The following is a 14,497-nucleotide window of genomic DNA, read 5'->3' on the forward strand; positions in this document are numbered from 1 at the left end:
CCTTTCACCCCATGGCTTCGTATTTGGATGGGCCTGGAATATTCCTATTCTGAGGCTGAGCAACTCATTCTCGAGACCAGCAGTGTGACGCTGGCAGACCAGGTGCCAGTTATGCCCATGCCTGCCTGAACACTGACAAAAGCATAGCTGGGACCAGTCTGGCTCACCTCTGTGTTTGCGTTGCTGTGAAATAGACGTTAAGTCAATAAAAAGAATGTGTTTTAGTGTTTAGACTTGATGAAATGCTTGTAGGGTGCTGCATGTATTGATCTCGTTTAACCTCTGTTAGCCCATGGTATAAAGTTGTATTGAGAGTTTGCATTTGTAATTGTGTTTCTCACCAAACAGCAAAGGAGCCTTAATTAATGTAAAGTGCTTGTTCAGCACACAAGAAGGTCCATTGAAGGTAAATGAGCCATTGTGAAACAACAAAGGACAGACTTCGTTGATTGCTTCTCTGTCCCCCATGCCTGCCCCCCCCCCCCCATAAAGAGAGGATAGCACTTGGACACTCTGACATCAGTTTGAACTCTGGAGGAAGAAAATAAAAATGCCCGACCAGAAGGAACTGTAGCTCTTTGTGGCTTGAACTTTGAAGGGCAAAGTTTTCTAAACATAAGCAGGGGATCCTCAAGCTGCATAGCTTGCCTTAGGGGACATATGGATCTGACATATACAGCAGTTACAATCACTTTTTGGAACCTAAGATTGTAACTCATTTGAGTATGTATATCTGCTTTAACTTTGCAAATAACTCTTGTTTGTTTTTCTTCATTAATAAATCTTTAGTTTATTACACGATTGGCTACAAGTGTTGTCTTTGAGTGTGCATGGGTACGATTGACCTGGGATAAGTGACTTGCCCTTGGGGACTGGGAGTAACCTGAATATTGTGATTTTTTGATGTAAGGGACCATCTGTCACAAAGGCAGGCTTGCCTGGGTGTCAAGATAGACCAGAGTGCCCAAATGGACTGTCTGTGATTCCAGGGAAAGGCTGGTATAGTCATTGAGGAGTTCACACTTGTTACTTGGTCGGTGAAATCTAATTATAGAACAATCAGTCAATCTGGGGTTTGTGCCCTGCTCCTTGACAGTCTGCCCTGAGGTTGGCACTCATGCTCTTGACCCACTCGAGACCAGTTTGTCAAGCAGAAAAGATTCCATCAGAAAAATGTTAGCTGTCCATGTGGAAGCGCTTCTCCCTCGGGCCCAGCAGAATCATATATCTGCAGGTACACAGCGGATATTCTTGCAGTCTCCCTCCTTACCCACAAGATTGGTCTTTCCCTTAGCTTGATACAGGTTTACCTGGTGGCAAGCAATTTTTATAAACAATCAGCAGATAGCTACTTTATTTTTATTTACACAGTAACATCTAGATTCCTAGATGGATTAACCAGAACCTTTCTGCCAGTAACAAAATCAACTCTTCACTGGAACCTCATTTTAGTACTTTTTGCATTCACTAAGACAGCTTTTGACCCCTTTGCTACATGTTCCGTGTCTTATCTATCAATGAACATAATCTGCCTTGTTGCTATCACCTTGGCCAGAAGGGCACGTGAGCTTGTGGCCCTAACGATAGACCCACCTTACGCAAATTTCCATAAAGATGCACAGTCTTGCTATAACTGCACCTGAAATTCATCCCTAAGGCAGTTTCAGAAGTTCACATAAACCGGACTGTCCACTCATCTTCCCAAAGCCTCCTGCCTCCACTGAAGAGAAAAGGGCTTCGTTTCTTGATTTGACGAGACCAATGCACATCTACCTGCAGCAAGCAGAACAGATCAGAGAGTCACCTTGATTGTTGCTATAGCAGAACGAGTCTCAGGACAAGCTATTTCCTCCCAGACAATCTCTAGATGGATCTCTGGCTGCATCCTGCTTTATCAGTTGGCACATCTTCCTCCCCTACATGCGGTATGGGCTCACTGGTACCAGAGCACAAGCAGCCTCGGTAGCATCGCTTCACAAGGTACCCCCCACTTGATATTTGCAAGGCAGCAATATGGAGTTCTGTGCATATGTTTACAAGACATTACCCACTGGACTAAGACTCCTCCACTGACTTATCCTTTGGGACTGTGGTTCTACAAGCAGCTATATCACCTGCACCTTTGCATCACCACCTCCTAGTATTGCTTGTCAGTCACCCACAGTGAAATACACATAGGGATCAGCATGTGAAGAAGAAAGGGAATCACTACCCTTTTGTAACTAGAACTTTTCCAAAATGCCTGGTCCTTATCCCTATGCCACTTCCTTACTTCCTTCCCTTGTGCTTTGGATCATGATAAGATTTGCAGTAGAGAAGGAACCGGAGAGGCATTTGGTCCACCCTGCCTCTCTGTCTCGATACAGAACACAAGGAGAGCAAGGATGCAGGCATGGACCAGTGGATGCTACTTGCAAGAATGTGCTGGTCTCAAACATGTGGAGTTCATGCATATCTACAGGAGAATACAGATAGGGACCACACATCTCAAAGGACTCCAGTTACCTTATGGTAAATAGCTTCCCTTTATATCACTTATGGTTGACAAGATAGCTTTCAAACTTGACTTGAGAGTGAACTGATGCAGTTGTATGTGTGTGATGTGATTTTTGGCAGATAGACTGCTCTGTTGCCTTTGCTGCTGCTACTCTTCCAGGATGCAGCAGAGTGACTAGCTCTTGTCATTGTCGTCTGCTGCTTAGACCTCTGTGGGTAGCAGTGAAATGGAAGGAGTCTGAGTTTGCTCCGCTGCTGTTTGGCAAGGCTGTGAGTGGCAGTGGTGGCAGACATTGGAGCTTTTCAGTGAAGGAGGCTCCAAAAATAGAGGCCAAGTGAGGGATAAAGTACGGATTTTATTTAGATTTACATCTCTACCCTAGCCCCTCGCTATCGAGCTGACATTTTGGATTACTAGTCACTACTTCCCACCCCCAAATCCTGAAAACTTTGAGTTCTTAATTCGAACTCCCGTGCACTCTTCTCTCTCTACCTTCCATAATACATGCTGAGGGCACTGTTAAATGGCTTTCTTTTCTGTGTATAGCGTATAGTCTTTTCTCTTGTCTTCTTTTATTCCACTTGATGTGTCTTCTATGGATCCTTGTATATTATTTCAGGTTTAGCTTCCTTTTATCGTTTTCAATCATTTCAGCTGCTGTTCAGATCTTCCTCCACTGCCTCCAGAGCAGAAATCTATTTAAGCTTGTTACCTAAGTGGTACTCAAAAGGCTGGATTCATCCTTGGTGCAGTGTTGGATTTGTTTAAGTTAATGTCAGAGATGAATTCATCTTGCAAGGTGGATAAAAATCAGTGATTTAAAAAAAATAAAAAATGTGATTTTATTGAATCAGATTTTTCAATTTTTTGTTTATTTAAATTGTTGGTTTTTTTCTTCACTTTAAAACAGGTTTATTGCTAAGTCTGAATTTAGTACAAAATATGTGAAGGGCAACATTTATTATAATCTCTTAAAATCTACTAGTTTAACCAAGAGATGTTCAACCTGAAATTCAAGAGAGTCACACAAAAAGTGGAAAGTAGATCAAATTATTAAGCATGAATATAAAACAAAAACAAGCAAGTAGCAACAAAATTAGAAAGGTCAAAACACAAATGAGATTAAACTAGCTGAGGATATAAAGGGTAACAAGAAAACATTTTACAAATACATTAGAAGCAAAAAGAAGACCAGACCGAGGACAGGTTAAATCCATTGTTCAACAATTAGGGAACAATAACAGAAAACACAGCAATGGCTGAAGTGTTAAATGCCGTTTTTGTTTTGGTATTCACATAGTAAACATTGATTGGGTAGGATCTGAGGCTAAAATAGGGAAAGAACAAGTTAAAGAATTAATTAGATAAGTTAGATGTCTTCAAGGTGGCAGGGCCTGACCAAAATGCATCCCAAGTACTTAAGGAAATTGCTGAAGAGATCTCTGAGCCATTAGCAATTATCTTTGAGAATTCATGGACAGCTGAGAGATCCCAGAGGACTGGGAAAGGGCAAATATAGAGTAGAATTTCAGAGTTATAAACGCCTCAGGAATTGAGGTAGTTAGTAACTCTGAAATGTTCGTAACTCTGAACAAAACATTATGGTTATTTCAAAAGTTTACAACTTAACATTGACTTAATACAGCTTTGAAACTTTATTTTGCAGAAGGAAAAATGCTGCTTTCCTTTTGTTTTGTTTTTTTAGTAGTTTACGTTTAACACAGCCCTGTACTGTATTTGCTTTTTTGGGCGGGGGTCTCTGTTGCTGCCTGATTATTTACTTTAGGTTCCAAATGAGGTGTATGGTTGACTGGTCAGTTTGTAACTCTAGTGTTCATAGGTAATACAGTAGAACCAGTAGTTATCTATTATAAAGGGAAATAAGGATAATCCAGGAAATCATAGACCAGTCAGCTTAATTTCAGTACCCAGAAAGATAATGGTGCAAATAACCCATCAGTTTGTAAGCACCTAGAAGATACAGTGATAAGTAACAGTTAGCATAGATTTGTCAAAAACAAATGTCAAACCATCTTAATATTCTTCTTTGGCAGGGTAATAAGCTTTGTGGATGGGGGGAAGCCGTACATGTGATATATCTTGACTTCAGTAAGGTCTCACATGTTCTTCTTATAAGCAAACTAGAGAAACATAGCCTAAACAAACCTACTATAAGGTGGGTGCACAACTAGTTGGAAAACTGTACTCGGAGTGGTTATCAGTAGTTCACAAAAAAGCTGGAAGGGGTCTCGGAGAGATCTGTCCTGGGTCTGGTTATAATCAATGTCTTCATAAATGATTTGGATAATGGCATAGAGAGAACACTTAAAATTTGCTGACAATACCAATCCGGGAGGGGTTGCAAGTGCTTTGGAGGACAGGATTAAAATTCAAAATGATCATGGCAAACTGGAGAAATGGCCTGAAATAAATAGGATGAAATTCAATAACTACAAATGCAAAGCACTACATTTAGGAAGGAATAATCAATTCACAAATATAAAATGGGAAATTACTTCCTAGGAGTGATCTGGGGATTATAGTCTATCACAAACTAAATATGAGTCAGTGGCGTAACACAGTTGCAAAAGAAGGAAACATCAGTCTGGGATGTATTAGCAGGAGTGTTGTAAACAAGTCATGAGAAATAATTCTCCCATTCTGCTCAGTACTGATCAGGCCTCAACTGGAGTACTGCATCCAGTTTTGGGCGCCACACTTTGGAAATGATGAAGACAAACTGGAGAAAGTCCAGAGGAGAGGAACAAAACTGGTCAAAGTTCTAAAAAACATGACCTATGGGGGAAGATTGGAAAAACTGGGTGGGGGGGACATAATAGTCTTCAAGTATATAAAAGGTGGTTATAAAGAGGATGGTGATAAATTATTCTCCATATCCATTAAGGATGCACAAGAAGTAATGGGCTTAAATTGCAACAAGGACAGTTTAGGTTAGACATTAGGAAAAGTTTAGGGTAGTTAAGCAGTGGAAAAAATTACCTAGGGAGGTTGTGGAATCTCTGTCATTGGAGGTTTTTAAGAACAGGTTACAAAAATACCTGTTGGGGTGGTCTAGATAATTCTTAGTCCTGTCTCAATACAGGGGATTGCACTAGATGATCTGTTGAGGTCCCTTCCAGTCCTACGTTTCTAGGATTCTAAAACATTTAAATAATAAATATGATATTTTGTGTTTAATTACCCTTCTAATGCAGATTGACACAAATTATGTGCAAAATGTTTATTAATAAGTAAGCAAAATGTCATTCACCATTTTCTAACATACTAAAAATGCAGTTAAGAAGGATCTGAAAATATTAAGCTATATAACTGCTTAAATAAATGTATATAGTTATAATGTACCCTCTTAGGTAGCAAAAAGATGTATCAGAACTAGTATAGAAGCTCTGTCTAGTTGTAAATCAACATATTTTAATGATTATATCAACCAGTGAGAATGTACCTTTCTTCAGAAAATAATTGAAGTACAAGTGGAAAACTAGATTAAAATCAGTGATTGAAATGAAGGATTTCTACTTGGTGATTCAAATCATTATTTAAATCGATCCCCTGTCACCCTGTAGTTTGAAAATAGGAATGTTGCTCATTCTATATGTTGGAACTATCTTGGATCTTTTCAGTAGCCATTCTTTGTACCAGTCGTTGGCGATGCTGTTCATATTGTATGTTTAATTTTAGTGCTTAGGTACTATGGTAAAAGGGAGCTATATAAATATCTGAGGGAGAGAATCAGAGCTGAGTGGAAAACTTTCATCAGTCTTCAAGGGGAAAAAACAAACAAACAAAAAGCTTCTAAAAATGTTTGAAAATATTTCCTGTTTTACTGACTAGCTGGCGTAATAAGTTAAAAAAGGTTTCTTGGTCTCAGCAGAACAATAGTAATAGAACTCACTCCTCTGTATGTCGTAAAAATATCTTAGGGCAAACAGAGCATCTAGTCTTGATTCATTTTAACTTGAATAGTTATTCTACATATAACAAATTACAAAGTTACTCTTTTGGAGTATTGTCTCAATTGTTTCTATATTTCCCACTTCAGGAGTGGGATAATGAGCTGAAAGCTCTCCTAGAAGACATGAAAGACAAATCTGGTAACTTAAAGAAACGATGCCCAGATCGCAAGACTGAAGCTGGTGCTGCCTATAGTCGTGTGAAAGCTGTATATGGAACGATAGCAGAACTTCCAAAGCTGAAGGAGATGAAGGAGGTGACTCAGCATCTTGGGACAGTAAAGCACATCTCTGCAGAGAAGGTAAACGCAGCATGATTTGAGGTGTGGCCTTCCTATATCTTCACCCATTCAGGCTATTTCACGATGATATAGACAATAAATGGAGTAGCTCAGCCTATTGCCTGTAGTGAACCTTACTCTTGTTTTCTGTCCATTGCTTAGGCAGCAGATTTTCGCACAAAAATAGAGAAATTCATTGACTCTCGGACTGATAACTTACGCGACATGAAAGGTGGAGAATTTTGGCCCATTGTTAAATGTGTCAAAATCCGTGTTCCCGGTGCTAATGTCTTGAAGACTGGGGCAGTGCTGGTGGATTTGCCTGGAATACGAGATTCCAATGCTGCCAGGGATAATGCTGCCAAAGAGGTACAATGGCATCTCTGAAATTTCAGGCTGTGGTTTGTTTTGTTTTTTTAAATCCTTATGTCCCTTCTGGTTCCCAGACCTGATGTGCATTGGAAACAGCATCTTCCTTCTTAACTGCTATATAATGCTTTTGCACACATTATGTCATTCAATATGCATTGGACGCATGAGCAACCTCTTCCCTTTTCCTCTGTTTTTCAAACATAAACATTTGCAATACCATGTAATTAACATGTGGCACTTGCTGCTGCATGATGCCATAGTGACAAGCTGATTACTAAAACTCTAGGATTATTAGCTTCTATGGATAAATGGCTTTCACAGTTGCACTAATTAGGATACAATTACAAGTGCTATCCATCCTTGTGCTTCAGGGCATACACTGATTGTTATTTGAGGTGTGTAAGTAATCACCATAGATGCTATCATATTGCACTCTTAGGTGCCTTGAGGACATTTATCCCTCCCTTAGAAGGATGCATTCCTATTAGGGACTGATCGTAGTACAGTCAGAAGTAATACAGCTGTGTTTGTGTTTACACAGACCTTCTGTGCCATTTCAATCCCTTTTGTACATCTCCATCAGCAACACTGCTATATTGTGTTTGTATTAGTGCATTCTGCGAAAATATGGGCAACTGTCTTGTCTTATAGTGCCTCAGTAGATAACGGAGTGCAAAAAAACCTGATTAATGTTAAATTTGAAAAATGGTTCACCACTGTTAGACACATGTAACTGTTATATAGCAACTCTGAAAGCCTCTGCTCGTAAATAGGTTTGGAATTCTTTCCTTTTGCATTATCCAGCTGGAGCTTCCACTTAATATTTCTAAGGGCTTGTCCCCACTTAGCAGGGGATCGATGCACGGTGATAGATCCGCCGGGGGTCGATTTAGCGAAGACCCGGTAAATCGACTGCCGATCGCTCTCCCATCGACTCCGGTACTCCACCGGAACAAGAAGAGTTTCTCCCGTTGACCCAGTGCAGTGTAGATACCACAGTAAGTCGATCTAAGGTACGTCGACTGCAGCTATGTTACAGGTTTCAGAGTGTCACAAGTACTCCTTTTCTTTTTGCAGCTATGTTGTTCACGTAGCTGGAGTTGCATAACTTAGGTCGACTTAGCCTTGTAGTGTAGACCTGCCCTAAGTGTCACTCTACCACTTAGACACTCATGCAGGTTTGGAGATTCTGAAACAGTGAACAGTGTTTCTTTTAAAAAAATAAATTTTTTGGACAGTTCTTCTAAATGTATTAAGAATTGGTTGAAACTCTCAAGTTTTAGAACTAATTACTACAGTTTTCCTGTAAACTGACTTTTCTTGCCATCCTTTAGTATTTAAAAAACTGCAATGCAGTATGGGTAGTAGCCAGCATCACCAGAGCTGTGGATGACAAGACTGCCAAAGAGATGCTGAGTGCAAACCTGCGGAGGCAGCTGCTCATGGATGGCCAATATGGGAGTTTAGCTTTTGTTTGTACGAAGACTGACAGCTTTAATGTTACAGAAATAATGAGGTAACTTCAACTCTCACAAGCCTGCTGCAGTAGCATGTCTTACATGAGGTAGTGGTTGATCACTCAAGCTCTTTTAAACTGGGAACCACTTCAGCAACTTGCCAGGGGTACAAGAGATGCTCTTCACTTCCATAAAATGGGACAGATTACAAGTAGAGGTAGAATGCAGAGGTGATCCCACTGAGACTAAGGGCTCGTAAGTTACTGTGCAGCAAGCCAGGGTCTGACTCTGCAGCTCACCAGCTTGCTGTGTGCTAACATTCTGTGTGGACAGTGCTACAGTACAGTGAATGTCAGTGTGGCTCCTCAGCCTTAAAGCTTGTCTTCACTATGAAGCTAAATCAGTACTGCCGCAATCGATGCAGTGGCATTTCTGTACTCTACCTCAATGAGAGGCGGAAGCAATGTTGGCAGGAAAGTGTCTCCCATCAACATAGCATAGAGTGGACCCCACAGTAAGTAGATTTAAGCTACGTCGACTTAAGTTATGCTACGAACGTAACTTGTATTGCGTTGCTTAGATCGACCAGAAGCGGTTGTGTAGACCTGCCTTTAGGGCCCTACCAAATTCACAGCCATGAAAAACGAGTCATGCACCGTGAAATCTGGTCTTGTGTGTACATTTACCCTATACTATACAGATTTCACAGGGGAGACCAGCATTTCTCAAATTGAGGGTCCTGATCCAAAAGGGAGTTGCGGGGGGGGGGGGGTCATATTGCCACCCTTGATTCTGCACTGGCTTCAGGGCTGGGGAGTGGCGGCTGTTGGCCAGGCACCCAACTCTGCCCGCAGCAGTGCAGAAATAAGGGTGGCAATACCATACCATCCTTACTTCTGCGCTTGAGAGCTGGGCTCCTGGCCAGCAGCCACGGCTCTCTGGCTACCCAGCTCTGAAGGCACTGCCACTGCCAGCAGCAGAGCTGTAGTAAGGGTAGCAGTACTGCAGCCCCCCATAATGACGTTGTGATTTTTCTTCCTCCACCCCCTTTTTGGGTCAGGACCCCAACAATTATAATCTGTAAAATATTTAAATAGCTTAAATCATGAAATTTATGATTTTTAAAATCCTATGACTGTGAAATTGACCAAAATGGACTGTGAATTTGGTAGGGCCTTAATCATACTACAACTTGTAGGGCTTGCCATGTAAATCAGCCCTTAAGTGTGCAGAGTTCAAAAAAGAATCAATTAAGTGTTCTGGTTTGGTCGGGGCTAGGTTGGTGGCTGGCTGTATGGATTACTGGCCACAGCAGTGCACTAAGTTCATCACTATTGGAAAAGTTGATATGTCCCTAACCTTTCAGTTGAATTAGAATGGACTGTACCACCTTTAGCTCACACTAGTACAGTGCTCTCAAGATATAAATGGTTATAAAAGTGCTAAATATTTATCTGTCCTCAGAGTGTCTGTGTGGTGGGCTTTCTAGTATCTTGGCTTGTGCTTTCCGTAGATCATTTTAGAGGCCCATAACAAACAGGTTCTCTGTCTCTTGTCTTAAAATTCAAGAGCTTAGTTCTGTGAGGTGTTAGCATTCTCAGCTTCCTCTGACTTCAGTGCAAGTCACAGATCTGGATTGTAAACCCCCCACCCCCCGATGCAGTCTTTTTGTCTTTGTTCATGGTGGCTGATGTAAATCATTGTTGTCTTACCGTTCACACTCTAACCTTTAAAAAGCTAGAGTGGATTCAGGGAGCACACACTTGGGTACTGTCTGGAAAGCAGAATTAATATGTGTTACTAAAGTCCCCCTAAGCTGCGCGGCCACGCCGCGGCCGGTTAAGCCCCACGCAGGGGCTCAGGGCTGCGGCGGGGAAAGATGCCTCTCCCCCAGCACGGACCTTCCATGGTGGGGAAAGGCGCTCCTTCCACACCCCGAACCCTTCATGCCTGGCCCCACCCCAGAGCCTTCACCCCTAGCTGGAGCCCCCTCCCACACTCTGAACCCCTCGGCCCCATCCCCACCACATGAATTTTGTTATGTGCACCAATATAGAATCATAGAACTGGAAGGGACCTCAAGAGGTCATCTAGTCCAGTCCCCTGCACTTAGTGTGTCACACATCACTCCATATTGATGCACACAACAAAATTAATTGCGCACATGGACACACAAAATGGGTAGTGTCCTTTTGCCTTGTCGTTAACTTTCCTGCCTGTGTGACTGGCTTGTTTTGATATGCTACATGTAATCTTGGAAAATATTTGCCTAGGTTATTTATTTCCAGCAAGGAAACATAAGTTTTTACATATAAAGTCCCCAGCTTTGATGGCTATGAACCTGATCCAAAAGCTATTGAAGTTAATAGGAGTCTTCTCCATGACTTCAGTGGGCTCTGGATCAGGCCCTATTGTATGAGGGCCTAGATTATAATGTGATGTGCAAACCAATGAGCCATGGAACTCACGGATCTTTGAAAAGCTTTGCAAACAAAATGAGTGGCACAGGATTGTCAAATTTGTTCACAGTGAATTGCTGTTAGTAATCAAGCAATTAAAGCAGAATATCAGTGTAATTCTTTTACAGAAAAAATATCCACTTAATTCAAGTAGAATATCAGTGCATGCAATGTCTTTTTTTTTTTTTTTGTAGTGGGTCACTTTGTTTATAGCCTAACTTTTAAGTAACTTGGATCTTGCAGTGACCTGGATTTAAGAGATGAAATCCAGCCCATGGAAAAGTCACTGGAAGAGCTGGAAAATCAGCGGGTGCAAATGGAAATGGAGAAGGACACACTTTATACTCAGCTCCAGCAAGAGGTTGGTAATTCTTTTCCCCCTCCTAGTACAAGACACTGGGTGGCAGATATGTTTGGGTCTGGAAACAGCCTCCAGGCAATAGAAAGTCATGTTTGTTAGTGGTTAAAACAGTTATTCTCCTCCAGCTAACTTCACCCCGCCACTCAGACTCAGACGGGCTGTATTTCAAACCCGGAGAAAGGCTTTTCATGCTTAGTTGTTTTAGTGGGGAGAAAAGGAGGATGGATAATCTGAAATCGCATATGAAGAAGATCTAACTCAAGCCTTGGGAGCAGCGCAATAAGAGAAAATGTAGGGGGATCCTCAGCTCTCAGATTGCCAGGTTAGAGATGAAAATGTTCTTCGATCTAGTCCATCATCCAGGAGACCGTGCTGAACTGTACCCTACAAAATGTTCCTCCAGTGTTTTGTCCTGTAGGTTTGAAACAGCCTAAGCAATAGAGCTTCCTTTTCTCTTGGAAGGCTATTCCATAGTCTAAAGATGAATGAAAGTTAGGCACTGTGCTTCATTAGTACAATTGTATAGGGACCTTTTATAGAGAAAATAAACAAACTATCTCTGCCTTGTGTCATGTCCTCAGGCAAGATGGGTAGTGAGGCTTACACAAAATAAAGTTGAAGTTACTTGTCTTAATCTCAATTTTATCACTATAACATTGGTGTGGCATGCCAGCCACTGCTGTCCTTGAGTGTGATGAGTCTTGAGGACTCCATCAAGGTTCTCTTCTGGGAACGTCTCTGATTTGTGCAGTTGAAAGCTTTGTTGTGTTCAGTTGTGTCTAGCCAAATGTTTCCAGTTCATGGAATTTTTCTGATTTAAACACTCTCTTCTCCCCCCCTCCCCCCCACCTTAGGAAAGATCACTTTTAAAAAAATGCATAAAACCCATTTAAGGTCTAAATTACCTGTGCGACACAGCCTGGTGATTGGGGCAGTGTGGAGCTTTACATTTCTAATGTTTTTAATGCTTTTAGTATTCTGTTCTTTCATAGCAGCAACGGAAAGGACCTGGTGCAGAAAATCCAGCCTCATTCCAGAAAGAAAATGACCTTAGGAAGAAAATCCTAGAGAAGGAATTCAGAGTGAGTGCCTTGGGAGCCATGATCTGACCAACTTTTTGTTCGAACGAGAAAATTCTTCTTCAAGTGATGATCCCTAACGTGTTCCACTGTGGGTTATGCGTACGTACCATGTGCCTGGAGCCGGAGAATTTGAAAATATTGTCCACTAGTCTGCCCTGGCTCACCTTGTGTTTCTGACCAAGTAGATAAAAGGCGGGGCAGATCGACCACCTTCTCACTGCTGCATGAGCCAGGTCGGAACCTCTCTGTGTCTGTAGCTTTGGCTTCATCCCTTAAGATATTATTTAGCTTTATAAATAGTTTTTAGCACCTTGTACAGTTAATAATGTTAGCGTTTTCATAGTTTTTAGTGCCAGATTTATCTTTGGGTGAACACTTTTCTTTCCCCAATGCCGCATGTGGGTACTGGACTCAGCCCAAGATTCAGGGCTTCAAACTGTGTTTCCTGCCTGCAATCCTTCTTTGTCAGTGACAGCCACTATTGCTTTGGGAAGCTCACCTTGCAGTGAGGTGCAGTATCTGCCACTCATTCCCCAGCCGTGCCTGGGGGGGAGGGCAGGAACTCCACCTTTGAAAACACCTCTGTGGAAAAGACTGAGAGGGTTCAATTCAGCCTAGATGGGGGAAACCCCCTGTACACCAGCCTGACGAAGCAAGGCCTGGACTTCCTACTGCGAAGTCTGACACTGGTTCCAGAGATGTTACCCCCATATACCCCCAGCAGGATCTTCTCAGGAACCCAGGAAGCATTCTCATATGCCTGGGACTTCGACACCGGATTTGGCTCTGAAGAAGCCCAGCACCTCAGCCCAAGAGGACTTCCCAGTAGAACCTCAGAGTTACGAACATCTTGGGAATGGAGGTTGTTCACAACTCTAAACAAAACGTTATGGTGGTTCTTTCAAAAGTTTGCAACTGAACATTGACTTAATACAGCTTTGAAACTTTACTATGCAGAAGAAAAATCCAACTTTTAACCATCTTAATTTAAATGAAACAAGCACAGAGATTCCTTACCTTGTCAAATCTATTTTTGATAGTTTACATTTAACATAGTACTGTACTGTATTTGCTCTTTTTTATTGTTGTCTCTGCTGCTGCCTTGATTGTGTACTTCTGGTTCCAAATGAGGTGTGTGGTTGACCAGTCAGTTTGTAACTCTGGTGTCTGTAACTCTGAGGTTCTACAGTAGTGCATCCTAAGTCCCAGAGGCTTGACAGGAAAGTCCATGAATATCAAGCTCCATAAATGCTGGAAAGCGATCAGTCTGTATTGTTCTCGGCACCTCCCAGACCTCAGGATCTGTTGGCTCTGCCAATGGCAGTTCACCTCCTACTTGCGGCACAGTCTTCGACAGCACCCTCTCCAGCTCTGATGGTCCAGACAAAGACAGCCACTCTCACACTGGGGAGAACCGAGTCCCAGGCTGCTCCACAGGACATCTTCACACTCCCGGATCTGGCATCCCCTCCATTTGGTCTGTTCCTTTCCAGAGATGTTATAACACCACCTGGAAATCAACAGCTCAGAGAAGTTTATTGCCTGTTCCTTCCTCAAGTTGCAACTTCCCTTCATCGGCACCACCTCTGGAACAGGAATCAGCTTTCTCCTCATTGGGAGACTCTGAACCACCCGGGGAACCTTCGTTTCCTTGCCCTACATATCTTCCACACCCAAAAGACTTACACCTGCTTGGGAACAACCTCTATTTAGCTTGGAGCCGCTGGCACTTCATGCCATTGGGGCTTCCATGTCCCCCTTTTAACCCTGCCTACTGGCCATATTGTGGGCCCTGGGACCAGTACCGCTCTGCAGCGTCTCTCAGGTCTGCTAGGGAGTCACTCCTTGGTTCCTCTTGATTTGAGACACTCTGATCCCCCCAGATCCTTTAGAGGAGAAAGAGCAATATGCACTGGACCCAACAGTTCTGCTGGAACCAACAAGACTGCTATCTTTATCTTTGGACGAAGCAATAACCCCCAGGTCTCCCTCCCGCCGCCCAGTGAATTCAGGCAGT

General features: G+C 42.3%; 1 protein-coding gene across 15 annotated transcripts in view; it reads left to right on the forward strand.

Moving 5' to 3' along the window:
* Nucleotides 1–14,497, forward strand: part of LOC119850538 — a 117,699-nt gene that overhangs the window by 36,223 nt on the left and 66,979 nt on the right. For 8 of the 15 annotated variants that reach the window (XM_038388708.2, XM_043507222.1, XM_043507223.1 and 5 more), the window contains 5 exons: nt 6,558–6,770; nt 6,912–7,118; nt 8,456–8,637; nt 11,281–11,398; nt 12,391–12,480. In XM_038388708.2, the coding sequence (XP_038244636.1) occupies nt 6,558–6,770; nt 6,912–7,118; nt 8,456–8,637; nt 11,281–11,398; nt 12,391–12,480 (810 nt within the window). Of the gene's footprint in view, nt 1–6,557; nt 6,771–6,911; nt 7,119–7,925; nt 8,135–8,455; nt 8,638–11,280; nt 11,399–12,390; nt 12,481–14,497 lie in introns of those variants that run through there. The other 7 variants (XM_038388703.2, XM_038388705.2, XM_043507226.1 and 4 more) reach the window with 6 other exon arrangements.

Source organism: Dermochelys coriacea, chromosome 2 (assembly GCF_009764565.3).
Source record: "Dermochelys coriacea isolate rDerCor1 chromosome 2, rDerCor1.pri.v4, whole genome shotgun sequence".
NCBI lineage: Eukaryota > Metazoa > Chordata > Testudines > Dermochelyidae > Dermochelys > Dermochelys coriacea.